The sequence below is a fragment of the Sinohyriopsis cumingii genome, chromosome 5, assembly GCF_028554795.1.
Source record: "Sinohyriopsis cumingii isolate HCF-2022 chromosome 5, ASM2855479v2, whole genome shotgun sequence".
NCBI lineage: Eukaryota > Metazoa > Mollusca > Bivalvia > Unionida > Unionidae > Sinohyriopsis > Sinohyriopsis cumingii.
This window is the reverse complement of record NC_142965.1, coordinates 64,898,515-64,913,667: the sequence shown is the minus strand read 5'-3', so window position 1 is coordinate 64,913,667 and position 15,153 is coordinate 64,898,515. Positions and strand designations below refer to the sequence as shown.

General features: G+C 35.1%; 1 protein-coding gene across 2 annotated transcripts in view; it reads left to right on the top strand.

The window, feature by feature from the left end:
• LOC149799331 (cyclic AMP receptor-like protein A) overlaps nucleotides 1-15,153 on the top strand; it is a 55,694-nt gene that overhangs the window by 29,240 nt on the left and 11,301 nt on the right. For both annotated transcript variants that reach the window (XR_016421159.1, XM_089958638.1), the window contains exons 9-11: nucleotides 6,054-6,132; nucleotides 8,568-8,615; nucleotides 13,609-13,691. Coding sequence is in view for 1 of the 2 variants with exons in the window: in XM_089958638.1 (XP_089814764.1) it covers nucleotides 6,054-6,132; nucleotides 8,568-8,615; nucleotides 13,609-13,691 (210 nt within the window). In the remaining variant the exon portion in view is untranslated. The remainder of the gene's footprint in view (nucleotides 1-6,053; nucleotides 6,133-8,567; nucleotides 8,616-13,608; nucleotides 13,692-15,153) is intronic.

Below are 15,153 nucleotides of genomic sequence, written 5' to 3'. Positions count from 1 at the left end.
ATATATCATATTTAAAAAAATAAGTTTTGGGGATTGTTTTCGCTTGCTGGAGGAATATAAACTCTCATGTTAATCATCATAAATCGTTATGAAATCATCAGGTTTCTTTGGTGTCATGTACAAGTGATTATCATGTGTACTATTCCAGTGGCAAATTTTCATAGTTTCTTTCATGGCTGTAGATGAGCATGGGGGCCTCGAGTGGCAGAGTGGTCTTAAGCGCTCTCCATTACGGATCACTGCCATCTCACCTCTGTCTGCATGGGTTCAAGTCTCAGATTTGGCTAATGTGGGTATGTGAGAAAGCTTGCCAGTAGCTTCTCGTGGGTTGGTGGTTCTTTCCAGGGTTTTCCCCGGTTCTTCCTCCACCATTAATACTGGCCGCCATGTATAGCCTATCGTGTGCTGAAATATTGCATTAAACCCTACAACAACAGCAACAACAGCAGATGAGCATGTTTTCACAAGACTGGGTGACAGAAATGAGTAGATTGCATCTAGTTTTTGATAAAGAAAACAGAACACTAAAGTGACTGAAAGATTTGTGTGATGATTCATGTAATAGAACAACATTCCCATGGGCTGAAAAACAAGAAAACAATTGAACATTATTAGCTCTATGCACATTATGTCACAACTGTGGAAAGAAAACTGCAATGGCAACTCCTGGAACACCAGTTCCAAAACTTAATAATTTTGATCCAAAACATGCCATGGAGACATTTGTTAAAGTTTGTTTAAGAAAAAAAGAGAATGCAGTACTATCTGTTGCATAGAGAGGAAATGAAAAAGTGACTGGAATATGGTCATTTGTTTCTTCTTCCAGTTTCTTTGAAAACTTGATTGATTTGAAATAGAATTAAGCTACCATAATGGAGTAAATTAATACAGAAAAGAAAGTGTAATCTTTTCCTCAATTCCTTCTAGCAGCACAGAAAATTAATGAATGGCAAGGTAAAGGCATTGAAAATTGATGTAGTGGTAAAGAATGGCAAGGTAAAAGCAATGAAAATTGCTGTAGTGGTAAAGAATGGCAAGGTAAAGGCATTGAACATTGCTGTAGTGGTAAAGAATGGCAAGGTTAAGGCATTGAAAATTGCTGTAGTGGTAAAGAATGGCAAGGTAAAGGCACTGAACATTGCTGTAGTGGTAAAGAATGGCAAGGTAAAGGCAATGAAAATTGCTGTAGTGGTAAGATTACAAACAATCAGAATTATCATGATTATCAACTGCTTTAATTTTTCATTTGTTTATTGTAATACCAAATATTTCACAATGAGCATTAGTAGTCTGGTAACATACATATTGCTGACACACCAATACACTCATACTGTTCTGAATCATTGCAAGAGAAAAGTAAATATCAGTATCATTATTGTGATGTTCAAAATCTAGGGAAGTCATGTATAGCATTCTGCCAACTGTGTATTGAGAAGCCAGGCATTTAAGACTACATGCAGCCAGTGCACTGATATTTTACTTTGGGGAACAGCTAAAAAAGAGAAAACTGAGAGACTTGACAGAAGTTTGTTAGCAATGGTATGATCATTTCTTCCCCTATCCTGTTTGATAAGCAATTAATAGTGACTGAACCTTGAGAAATCAGTTGTTTTTTCCTTCTGACATTTAAATTTTTATTGTTTTAGCTGGTTATCTGAACATAATTTTATTAAGAAAAGACTGTATCGTCTATCTTCTGCCCTGTGTACTTAAAGAATTCTGCTGAACCTTTCCAGTAAGTGAAGCATGAGAACAACAAAGTGTTTGTACCATCCGCTAACAATGTATGTCTCTGGAGTGTAGCCATAGGGATAAGAACAGTAAAGTGTTTGTACCATCCACTAACAATGTATGTCTCTGGGGTGAAGCCATAAGGATAAGAGCAATAAAGTGTTTGTACCTATCCACTAACAATGTATGTCTCTGGGGTGTAGCCATAGGGATAAGAACAGTAAAGTGTTTGTACCTATCCACTAACAATGTATGTCTCTGGGGTGAAGCCATAAGGATAAGAACAGTAAAGTGTTTGTACCTATCCACTAACAATGTACGTCTCTGGGGTGTAGCCATAAGGATAAGAACAGTAAAGTGTTTGTACCATCCACTAACAATGTATGTCTCTGGGGTGAAGCCATAAGGATAAGAACAGTAAAGTGTTTGTACCCATCCACTAACAATGTATGTCTCTGGGGTATAGCCATAGGGATAAGAACAGTAAAGTGTTTGTACCTATCCACTAACAATGTATGTCTCTGGGGTGTAGCCATAGGGATAAGAACAGTAAAGTGTTTGTACCATCCACTAACAATGTATGTCTCTGGGGTGAAGCCATAGGGATAAGAACAGTAAAGTGTTTGTACCTATCCACTAACAATGTATGTCTCTGGGGTGAAGCCATAAGGATAAGAGCAATAAAGTGTTTGTACCTATCCACTAACAATGTATGTCTCTGGGGTGTAGCCATAGGGATAAGAACAGTAAAGTGTTTGTACCTATCCACTAACAATGTATGTCTCTGGGGTGAAGCCATAAGGATAAGAACAGTAAAGTGTTTGTACCTATCCACTAACAATGTACGTCTTTGGGGTGTAGCCATAGGGATAAGAACAGTAAAGTGTTTGTACCATCCACTAACAATGTATGTCTCTGGGGTGAAGCCATAAGGATAAGAACAGTAAAGTGTTTGTACCTATCCACTAACAATGTATGTCTCTGGGGTGTAGCCATAGGGATAAGAACAGTAAAGTGTTTGTACCTATCCACTAACAATGTATGTCTCTGGGGTGTAGCCATAGGGATAAGAACAGTAAAGTGTTTGTACCTATCCACTAACATTGTATGTCTCTGGGGTGAAGTCATAGGGATAAGAACAGTAAAGTGTTTGCACCTATCAACTAACAGTGTATGTCTCTGGGGTGAAGCCATAGGGATAAAAACAAGCACATCGGCAAATTTAAGTTGAATATATGACTTTGTTTTTAATGGCTAGTTAGTGTATATATTTTTTGTAGGGAATGGGTTTCAATAGTTTCACAGTCATGACTAGTGCCTATGTTGCTGGAGATTCATATGGACCTTGAGGTCAATGTCAGTTGCACATTATAAAATATGATCCAGAGATTCTAGTTAGAATTATCTTAGCAAGTGTAATTCTGGGAGGCATTAAGTGCATAATCATCTGCTAACAAATTTTTTAAATCCCTTCCAGTGAGATGGAGCTTGAGTAGATAATGCTTCTGTTGTTCCAAGCATGTGTACCTCAAAAATTAGGTTATTGCGATAATTCTATTAATATGGGACCCAAACAAGATTTGGGCATGTATGTAGCAAATATGTTTTTGTCTGATAAGTCCACCCTTGTATTTTGAAAAATTTGTATTAGGCCAGGCCCCTGGCCCTAATATTAGAGAAATACTGTATGGTGTATATCATTCAAGTAGTTAAATGTTCTTTTCAGAGGAGAGGGATTTAGATGTTTTGCCTGTTTTCGAATCATGGGATAATTTCTTTGTGTTATTTAGTGAACAGCTAGTTAATAAATAGACAGTAATTGTTTAAAATCTGGATTTATTTATTAAAGCTGCTGTGTTGTTCAGTCTTTGCTGCCATAAAGTTTTCAAGATCGGCTTGTGTTTTTCATATTCCAGGTAGTATGTAATTAATAGCTCATGCTTGATTGAGTGTGGCTACGGAAGTTATACCATTTTTTTTGCAACAGTTGATTGAGTGTGGCTACAGAAGTTATACCAGTTGTTTCAGCAATGGTTGATTGAGTGTGGCTACAGAAGTTATACCAGTCTTTTGGCAACGGTTGATTGAGTGTGGCTACAGAAGTTATACCAGTTGTTCATAGCTGCCAACCCTCATGAACTTGGTGTGAATTTCATGACTTTGTCAGCAATTCACAGATTCATGCCACAAGCCAAAAATTCATGAATTCTCCAATTCTCAATTATTTTAAATCTTTGATAAAATTACCGATTTTCCGTTAAGTGCTAGTCGTGATATTCACAGTTGCCGAAACTGTCCGGTACTGCTGGTCGCGATATTAGTAGAACTACAGCCAATTAATAAAGTTGGCCCTGTTGCAAGGCATTTTAGCCTTTTTTATTCTATATATATAAGAGTAGTTTTACAGATGCTTTTGAGGGAAACTGGGGCCTAACCGGAATTTTGCTCTGCGCATGCATCACCAACACTGATTTGAGTTACTGTTTAGCATCACATGTAAGATCTTGAAAATGTCTTCACCACCATGGAAAAATAAATGTATTGCTCAAAAAGTGAAGTTTAATTTGGAATATGTCAAAAATTGGCCGTGCATTCTGCCATTAAACATTGATATGCATCATGCTTTTTGCACACAGTGTGCCACAAATTGTAGTTTTGGGCATGGTGGCAGAGACAGTGTGAGGAAGCACATCAGTTGCAAAAAAAGCATAGAAGTTGGGAAAATTAAGAATTCGCAGATTTGAGCTCTGGAATATTTTAAGTCACTGGTGGAAGACCTGCGAGCCACCAACGCTGAAGCATAATTTGTGAGTTTTCTTGTTGAACACAATCTATCTTTATCAGCTGAACCATGCTAAACATTTGTTCCCGATCTCGAAAATTGCTTCCAATTTTTTTTGTGGAAGAACCAAAAGTGCTGCAGCTCCTGTGCATTTCTCACAGCAACAGTGACAGTGAAAGAGTATTTTCTCTAGTGAGGAAAAATAAGACAGACTTTAGGGCCTCCTTCGCTGCAGAAAATTTGTCAGCAATTTTAGTCACCAAGATCAACCAGCAGGCAATAAGTCTGAACTGTTTAGAAAACAAATTTCAAGCAGTTGAGGAAGTTTAAGTCTGCCACAGTATCATGTCTTGATAAATAACCACAAGAACAAGTTAAGTTTATGAATACCATAATAAACAGAAATGCAGATATATTTCTGCATATATGTAGTGTTTTAGTTTTATATTGCGATCTTGATATAGTGTAGTATTGACAGTCAGAGTGGATGGAGTTATTGTCATAGTATTTTTCACTAATTCATTTCCAACTTCACGACTTTTTATCCCTGTTTTCACTAATTGTGAGCCTGGAGGGTTGGCAGCTATCGTTGTTTTTGCAATGGTTGATTGAGTGTGGCTACAGAAGTCATTCCTACAGCAACAAAAACAAGCAGTTTGTAAGCTAGAACAAATAAATGGAAAGTGCATCACATTTCAGACATGAAAATTAATTTTTGGTGAAGAAATAAGACTCAGTGCAATTGACATTTCTAAGAACTTTTTTCCCTTTACTTCCTAGACAACACTGATAAAGCCACTGTGATACATTGCAGAATTGAAGTCACTTTACAGTCAGATATGGTCAGATAGTTTACAGCCAAATTTACTGTGATGTGATATATTGAGTCATCCCAGTCGTACCCCTCTCTTAAGCTGCTGATATTTTTTATGATCAGCCCATGAAAATGATGTAGATTTATGAACAGGGAAGTGATGTGTTGTGCTGAAGTGTTAGTTTAATGTTCAAAGCTTCAATTCTGGGGCAGATGTGGTATATAACAAAATTAAAATTTTCTTTTTCTGCTCAAATACCAGATATATTTCATCTTGTGGTGCCATATATGATATATTTTAACTCATGGTTTTGCAATCCATAAAATATAATGCTTTTCATATCACAGTGAAATATATCTGGTATGAGCCTGCTAACCTTGGGTGGAAAAAATATGCTTTCTCACTATGAGATTTTAACATTAATGACGATAATTATTTTGTAAGAAATATTTATCTTTCTGACTCATTTTCTCAGTTACACATGATGATCTGACACTGATAAGACCATGATGATGGCATCTCTCCTTAAAAACAGAAATATTGCTATGACAAAAAATATGGCTGGAAGCTAACTTAGTTGTTTTGATGAAACTGGATTGTACATCTTATTAGTCTGTTTCATAAAATGTTTTAGAAGAAGAGCACTATTTTAGGTGTCTGTTTATTATTTATGTTTGGAAATAGCCTCTTTAAATATTGAACTCAAATACTTTTGTATGTTTCAGATGGTATGGTCCGCTGATTGCTTTGATTTTTTTGATGTTTGTGGTATACGTCTACATGACCTGTACTCTCAGCAGAAGGGTCAGTATATTGAGGGTTTGTTGTTGTTGTTTGTCGTATGTGTCTGTATTTCCTTTTCTCAAAGCAGAAAGACCATTATATTGATTTTTGTTGTTGTTGTTCAGAATGTATGCTTACATTAACTGTTCTCTTCTCGGAAAGACCAAGACATTGATTGTTGTTTTTACTTGTAGTAAATGTGTACATTTACTGTCCTTTCAGGAGAAACAGTATATTAACTTGTTTGGCTTATGGCATATGTCTACATTTCCTGTTTTTTTATATCCTAAAGGTTAGTACGTTGATTTTGTTGTTGTTTGTGGTTTGTTCAGCAGAAGGAACAGTGTGTTCATTATTTTGTTTAATTGTTGTATAGTAAACATTTACTGTTCTGTTTTTATGCATATATAAATCCATGGCAACAAGATCTGAATTTAATTGATTAGAAAGAATCAAATGTAATCTCATTCCTTGATGTTCCCATTTTTTTTCCCTTGTGACAGAAATTTGCTAATGGGATAATGTTGCAATTTTCCTATTGTAGTTTCAGTTTGTTTTGTTAAACCATTAGGTTATGTACATGCATATAAAAATATCTATTTATAAAAAATTACATCTGAAAGTAGATGTTTAAAAATATGTTCACAAAAAGTTTATTTTCTTTTACTATATGCTTTAATGTGTAACCTGGAAACTTATTGGCACAGTTATTTTCATAATTTTTCATTCCTCTATTTTCACATTTGAAAAATACATTTGTTACATTTTTACATGTGAAAATATACAATTTCCCATTATATCATGTGGGGGCCCTGAGTGGCTGAGTGGTCTAAAACGCTTTCCGTTATGGATCACTGCCATCTCACCTCTGTCTGCATGGGTTCGAGTCTTGGATTCAGCCAATGTGGGTATGTGAGAAAACTTGCCAGTAGCTTCTCGTGGGTCGGTGGTTCTTTCCAGGGTTTTCCAGGATTCTTCCTCCGCCATTAAAACTGGCTGCTATGTATAGCCTATTGTGTGCTGAAAAATGGCGTTAAACCCTACAACAACAACAACAACAACAACATTATATCACATAAAGCTTGATTGTATGTGCATACAGAAGTCATACCTACTATCAGATAAAAGAGCACTTTTGTGCTAGAACAAATAAATAGAAACTGCATTACATTTTGGGCTTGGAATTTCATTACTGCTAAAAAAATTTGACTCAATGCTGTTCTCATATCAGTGAAGTTGTATACCATAATTTCCTGGACAACCATGATAAGCACACAGAAGCGTTGCTGAACCAGATTTGCTTTTGCAGTCAGATATAATCAAGTAGGTTACGGATGTAATTTACTGCAGTAGATTAGGTCAATCCAGTCTTACTGCACTCTTAAGTCACCAATATTTATTCAGTCAGTGAAAATGAGGTGGAGTTAAATAAAGTGGGTGGAGTTTTATGCTGAAGAATATGTTTAATCTTCTGAGCTTAAATTCTGGAGCAAGTTTGGTATGTCGTAAAAATATTAAAAAAATCCCGAGCAAATACCTGATATGCTAGAATGGTGGCTACATAGCAACAACAGTTCAAATAAACTTGACAGATTATCTGGTAATTATTGAATGCTAGGTAGCTGGTAACTTTGTCAAATTAAAACTAACACTACATAACCATTTGTATGGTGTTCCATACATGGATACGCTAATTGGCAATAGCAGTAAATTGCTTCTGTTAATTTTTTTCCCATCGTTAATGTTTACTGGTTAAATTCAAATTTGGAGTCCTGTATTTTTTTTTCTTTTCATCATTGCTCTTTATTTGTGCACTGTGGGTTTTTGCAATGTTTTTGGTTAGTTTTGTTTTTGGTAACAAAGACATCCTGGCTGTCACAGTAAACTTTGATAAATAGAGACCAACAGGGTCAGTTATAATGTGTGCCTAGTGCATTTCATTTTTTTTCTCAAGTGGTCAGTAAAACTAATAAATTAAAATGCATTTCACAAATTATTTTGTTTATTATTTTCTCAAATAAAGCAAATAAATCATAAGCAGTAATAACCTATGCTGACATGATGTGGCCTTAATGGTTAGAGATGGCTTTGCCAGAAATATAATTCATCAGCATATTACTGTAAATGTAACTAAATTTCTCATCCATTTTTTTTCACAGACTTGAGAAGCATGCTGAAAGAATAGGTCACTCCTAGTGCTGTTAGCTCATGGGAAAAGTTACACTGTTGTATTATATAAACAGTTTAATTTATATCAATAAACAAAATAGAGCTCATTAAATCACAACATAAATTTAAAATGAAGTATAAAAAATTTAGGGACATGCATTTCCTAACATCATACTTATATACTGAGTTCTGATACTTTATTTCCTTTAGTTACTGCTTTAAAACTTTATTGTTTTTCACCGATACAAATCTGAAAATTAGACAACATTATTTTACTTATTATTCAGGTTGCCAGATGGGAAGGAATATATGATCCCGATACAGAGAGAAGCAAGGTTTGTAATATATGGAAATTATCATGAGATATAAACCAAACAAGCAGAATTATACAGATTTTCAGTTCTGAAAGTTACGTTTCATTCACTGTTGAAGTATATAAATTATTTCTTGTGTTTTATGTTGTATTTCTCTCTCTCTCTCTTTCTCTCTCTCTCTCTTTCTCTCTCTCTCTCTCTCTCTGAGTTATATATTTTCTATATTAGTTGATGTATTTAAGTGAAACCTTATTACTTGTATGCCTGATATTGGCACCTTATTATGCCTGGATTGAAGGTGTGTTGCCATCTTACGGTAGATGGATTCCAGGTTTCTTGCCATTTTGTTATACATGGATTCCAGGTGTCTTGCCATCTTGTTATAATTGGATTCCAGGTGTCTTGCAGTCTTGTTATACATGGATTCCAGGTTTCTTGCCATTTTGTTATACATGGATTCCAGGTGTCTTGCCATCTTGTTATACATGGATTCCAGGTGTCTTGCCACTTTACTATTATAACATTTTCTTGATCCACTTAAGGTCAGCAATTTTATTTAAAGGTTCATCCCAGCCTAGCACTTGACCAAAACAAAAACTTAATAAGGAAAAGTAAAATATAACAGATTTATTGATACAAACATGGGAACTACACAACACAGACAATCATACTATACATGTATCTATATTGTTTACCCATCTATGGTTACTGACATATACCCACTGCTGGAGAAGGGTATTTGATGTTTATTATGACTTTACTCCACAATGTGTATGTTACAAAATATCTCATATTCGTGGATTGTAAGGTTAATAATTCCCTTCACTTTCCTACACATAAATGTGTTGTATCTGCTTTGGGACTGTTACCAAGGATTGGAAAGAACATGTTTAGAAGTTAGTGTGCTCCATAGATATAGAAATATGGTAGTTTGGAATGTGCATCCAAACAGAAAAAATTGTAGTTATACTGATAGTGCTTTGGGTTTTTAATTGGAATGTGCTTCCAAACAGGATAAATTATAGTTATACTGATAGTGCTTTGGGTTGTTTATTGGAATGTGCATCCAAACAGAATAAATTATAGTTATACTGATAGTGCTTTGGGTTGTTTATTGGAATGTGCATCCAAACAGAATAAATTGTAGTTATACTGATAGTGCTTTGGGTTGTTTATTGGAATGTGCTTCCAAACAGGATAAATTGTAGTTATACTGATAGTGTTTTGGGTTGTTTATTGGAATGTGCTTCCAAACAGGATAAATTGTAGTTATACTGATAGTGTTTTGGGTTGTTTATTGGAATGTGCTTCCAAACAGGATAAATTATAGTTATACTGATAGTGTTTTGGGTTGTTTATTGGAATGTGCTTCCAAACAGGATAAATTATAGTTATACTGATAGTGCTTTGGGTTGTTTATTGGAATGTGCTTCCAAACAGGATAAATTGTAGTTATACTGATAGTGTTTTGGGTTGTTTATTGGAATGTGCTTCCAAACAGGATAAATTGTAGTTATACTGATAGTGCTTTGGGTTGTTTATTGGAATGTGCTTCCAAACAGGATAAATTATAGTTATACTGATAGTGTTTTGGGTTGTTTATTGGAATGTGCTTCCAAACAGAATAAATTGTAGTTATACTGATAGTGTTTTGGGTTGTTTATTGGAATGTGCTTCCAAACAGGATAAATTATAGTTATACTGATAGTGCTTTGGTTCTTTTATTGGAATGTGCTTCCAAACAGGATAAATTGTAGTTATACTGATAGTGTTTTGGGTTGTTTATTGGAATGTGCTTCCAAACAGGATAAATTATAGTTATACTGATAGTGTTTTGGGTTGTTTATTGGAATGTGCTTCCAAACAGGATAAATTATAGTTATACTGATAGTGCTTTGGGTTGTTTATTGGAATGTGCTTCCAAACAGGATAAATTGTAGTTTTACTGATAGTGTTTTGGGTTGTTTATTGGAATGTGCTTCCAAACAGGATAAATTGTAGTTATACTGATAGTGCTTTGGGTTGTTTATTGGAATGTGCTTCCAAACAGGATAAATTATAGTTATACTGATAGTGCTTTGGGTTGTTTATTGGAATGTGCTTCCAAACAGGATAAATTGTAGTTATACTGATAGTGTTTTGGGTTGTTTATTGGAATGTGCTTTCAAACAGGATAAATTATAGTTATCCTGACAGTGCTTTGGTTCTTTTATTGGAATGTGCTTCCAAACAGGATAAATTGTAGTTATACTGATAGTGTTTTGGGTTGTTTATTGGAATGTGCTTCCAAACAGGATAAATTGTAGTTATACTGATAGTGCTTTGGGTTGTTTATTGGAATGTGCTTCCAAACAGGATAAATTATAGTTATACTGATAGTGCTTTGGGTTGTTTATTGGAATGTGCTTCCAAACAGGATAAATTGTAGTTATACTGATAGTGTTTTGGGTTGTTTATTGGAATGTGCTTCAAACAGGATAAATTGTAGTTATATTGATAGTGCTTTGGGTTGTTTATTGGAATGTGCTTCCAAACAGGATAAATTATAGTTATACTGATAGTGCTTTGGGTTGTTTACTGGAGTGTGCTTCCAAACAGGATAAATTATAGTTATACTGATAGTGCTTTGGTTCTTTTATTGGAATGTGCTTCCAAACAGGATAAATTGTAGTTATACTGATAATGCTTTGGGTTTTTAATTGGAATGTGCTTTCAAACAGGATAAATTGTAGTTATATTGATAGTGCTTTGGGTTTTTAATTGGAATGTGCTTCCAAACAGGATAAATTATAGTTATACTGATAGTGCTTTGGTTTTTTTTATTGGAATGTGCTTTCAAACAGGATAAATTATAGTTATACTGATAGTGCTTTGGGTTGTTTATTGGAATGTGCTTCCAAACAGGATAAATTATAGTAATACTGCTAGTGCTTTGGGTTGTTACTCCAACTTCAATAATCCATGAAGCATTGCCATAGTTATGGTTTAGTGTCTTTACTTTTATTACAACAGCTACGTCTGTGTTTCATTGTCTAAAAAGCAGCTTTCATCTGTCGATGCAGATGTCTTAATACACAGATATGGTAGCTAATGGTAACTCAGTCAACCAGTCAAAACGCATAATGCATCCTGCCTTGTGACATAGTTCCAGTACCTCCACAATGGAGATTGTGGTACTGAAATGACATCACAAGTCATAATACAGCTGAAATTTCAAAACTAAAGCATGTTAATCATACAAGTAGGAAAGAGATACATTGATGCAAATATAATATAAAGACTACATGTTCAATGTATTTTAAAATGTACCTCAAGCATGGTAAGCTTCCATAGCATGGCAGCTTACAGTTTCTTGAGGGAGCCTTCATTCTTCTCTCCATCACACCACCTCATGAGCGTAATATGTATTTGTATGGCTTTATTTGGAAATATAAGCACATATGACTAAAAATGTTACACTATGCATAGATTCCAGGTGTTTTGTCCTCTTTTTATGAATTGATTCCAGGAGTCTTGACATCTTGTTATGCACAGATTCCAGGTGTTTTGCCCTCTTTTTATGCATGGATTAAAGGTCTGTTATCATCGTATTATACCTGGATTAAAGATGTTCTGTTACCTTGTTATGCCTGGATTTCAGGTGTCCTTTCATCTTGCTATGCCTAGATTAAAGGTTTATTGCCACCTTATTATATTATACTTGGATTCCAGGTGTCTTGTCTGCAACTTCATAATTCAGTTCACAGGCTTTACACTGCATTCTCTGGGACACTTGGTGATTTTTTTTTAGACACCAGCTACAAAAGTAGGTTGATATTGGATTTACTCTGGGTGTCTGTCCATCTCTCGATCTTTCATTCCTCTCTCGATCTTTCATTCCTATCTGAGCAGTGACTTCTATAGTGGTACTGTCCTGTGGTTGCATCCTAGAATGAACATGTCTTGCATACTTTAAATGGAGCACTGTGACCTGCTCTCTAGGTTTATTGATTAAATAGACCACTGCTCTTGCCTGGTGGTTAGAGCATCCACCTTGGAATTGGGAGGTTGTGGGTTTGAACCCCAGCCAAGTCATACCAAAGACTTATAAATATGGTACTAGTGGCTGCCTCGCTTGTCACTTAGCATTAAGAAGTTAGTCTTAGGACTGGTCAGCCTGGTGTCAGAATAATGTGACGGGATGGGACATGCCGATACATGTCTGCAGTATGATACCCCAGGGCTAGACATCATTATAAACTGCCACACTGCTGACATCGTAGCGATATGACTAAAATTGCTAAAGCTATGTTAAAAATCTAAATCATACACATGCCTATTGATAAATAGCTGAGAAACTGAAAAGGTCAAATGTCAGAAGTTTTTTATTCATCTCCATTTGACAGTAACTTCTATTGTAGGTGAATCTAGGGATACAAATTTTTCATGTGCTAATAATCTTACAAAATTCTTGAACTATACCATGTGTCATGAGTCTGATTTCCATTCCTTTAATTTATTGCCACTGCACCTGTACAAAGTTTGCATCTTAGGATAAAGGTGTATTGCACACAGTAATCATGTTCAGGCACCTGTTTCAATACCTCATTACCTTTTGTTGGTATAATTGGAGTGTAATTGCATCTTGGGATGAATATATTAAACACCAAAACCTAGTTGATGTGACCTACTTTTCATATTTATTTTATATTTGCTTCCAAATTTTATATGGGCTTTTATTCCAAGGAATACCTTTTTGCTCTAAACTTACACAAGATGGTAGATATTAAGTTGAATTTGTGTTCTGTCCAAAAGTGTTTCTGTGGCCTACATGTTGGGTTTCATGTAGCATTGTTTCATGCACGAGGTCACACTAGAGCTTACATACATGGCAATAGTTCTTTGGTGATTGTCCTTTGCATGACAATATTGGCAGTTGGTCTTGTTCTGAAATGGAAATAATTATAATATTTATTGAAATAATTGCTTTAAAAATGCAGTCAAATATTCTACTTAATTTTACTTTTATTTTCAGCAATTATTGAGAGATGACATCAAGCCTTTAAGAGCATATCCATTTGTATACCTGGCTGTCACTATATTTCCACTGGTCAACAGGTATTTAGCAAACCAGCCTTTGTTTTTCCATGTAACTCTGGACAGTTTCACACTGTTTGCTTTAAATTAAATCCAACTCAATAAACAATTTGAAGCTTACCGCCCTTATGAAGTAGATAATTAACAGTAAAAATGAATGACAAATGTACACATGATCTTTTTTCTGGGGATGTGACTTGGAATTACATGACCAGTTGAATTCTGCTTTATGTTCTTTCATATTTGACCCAGTTTATTTGACCAATATATTATTGATTCTCGAAGTAAAAAGAGTCACAGTAACATGTGGTATAAAGGAATTTTGAAATCTTTAGGGTAAAATGCCTATATCTAGACATTTCTAATCTTGCTAAAATCAAAATTCTTACCCGTAACATTTGAATTTTTATGTCATTAGCCTGTGTTTCTCATTGAATCAGTTTTTATCTATTTCGAAAATACTGCCTGTAACGTTAGATATATACATATGTCTCTCACTATAGATTTGTACTAGAGAGTCATATAAGTGTACTATGTTATATGTGAGACTTCAGTCTTGTACTAGGAAGCATAGAAGTGTACTGTGTTATGGATGAGACTACATTGTTGTACTAGGGAGACTATACCATGTTACAGGTGAGACCTCATTGTTGTACTAGAAAGCATACACGTGTAATGTGTTAGTAAGACTACATTGTTGTACTAGGAAGCTTAGAAGAGTAATGTGTTGGAGGTGAGACCACATTTTTGTATTAGTGAGTCATAGAAGAGTACTGTATTATGAGTGAGACTGCTGTGTTGTACTAGTAAGCATATAAGTGTAATGTGTTATGGGTGAGACCACAATGATGTTCTAGGAAGCTTAGAAGTGTACTGTGTTATGGGTGCGACTACAGTGTTGTACTAGGAAGCTTATAAATGTACTGTGTTATGGGTGACACTACATTGTTATACTATTGAGTCATAGAAGAGGACCATGTTATAGGTGAGACTGCAGTGTTGTACTAGGAATCATAGAAGAGTACTGTATTAAGGGTGAGACTACATTGTTTTACTACAGAGTCATATAAGTGTACCATGTTAAAGGTGAGAATGCAGTTTTGTACTAGAAAACAGTGAAGAATAATGTGTTATGGATGAGACTACATTGTTGTATTAGGAAGCATAGAAGTGTACTATGTTATAAGTGAAACTAGATTGTTGTATTAGGAAGCATAAAAGTTTACTGTGCTACAGGTGAGACCACAGTGTTGTACTAGGGAGTCATGGAAGTGTACCATGTTATAGGTGAGACTACAGTGTTGTACTAGGGAGCATAGTAGAGTAATGTGCTATGGGTGAGGGTACATTTTTGTATTAGGGATAATAGACATGCACTGTATTATGGGTGAGACTACAGTGTTGTACTAGGGAGTCATAGAAGTGTACCATGTTATAGGTGAGACTACTAGGGAGTCATACAAATATACTGTGTTATGGGTAA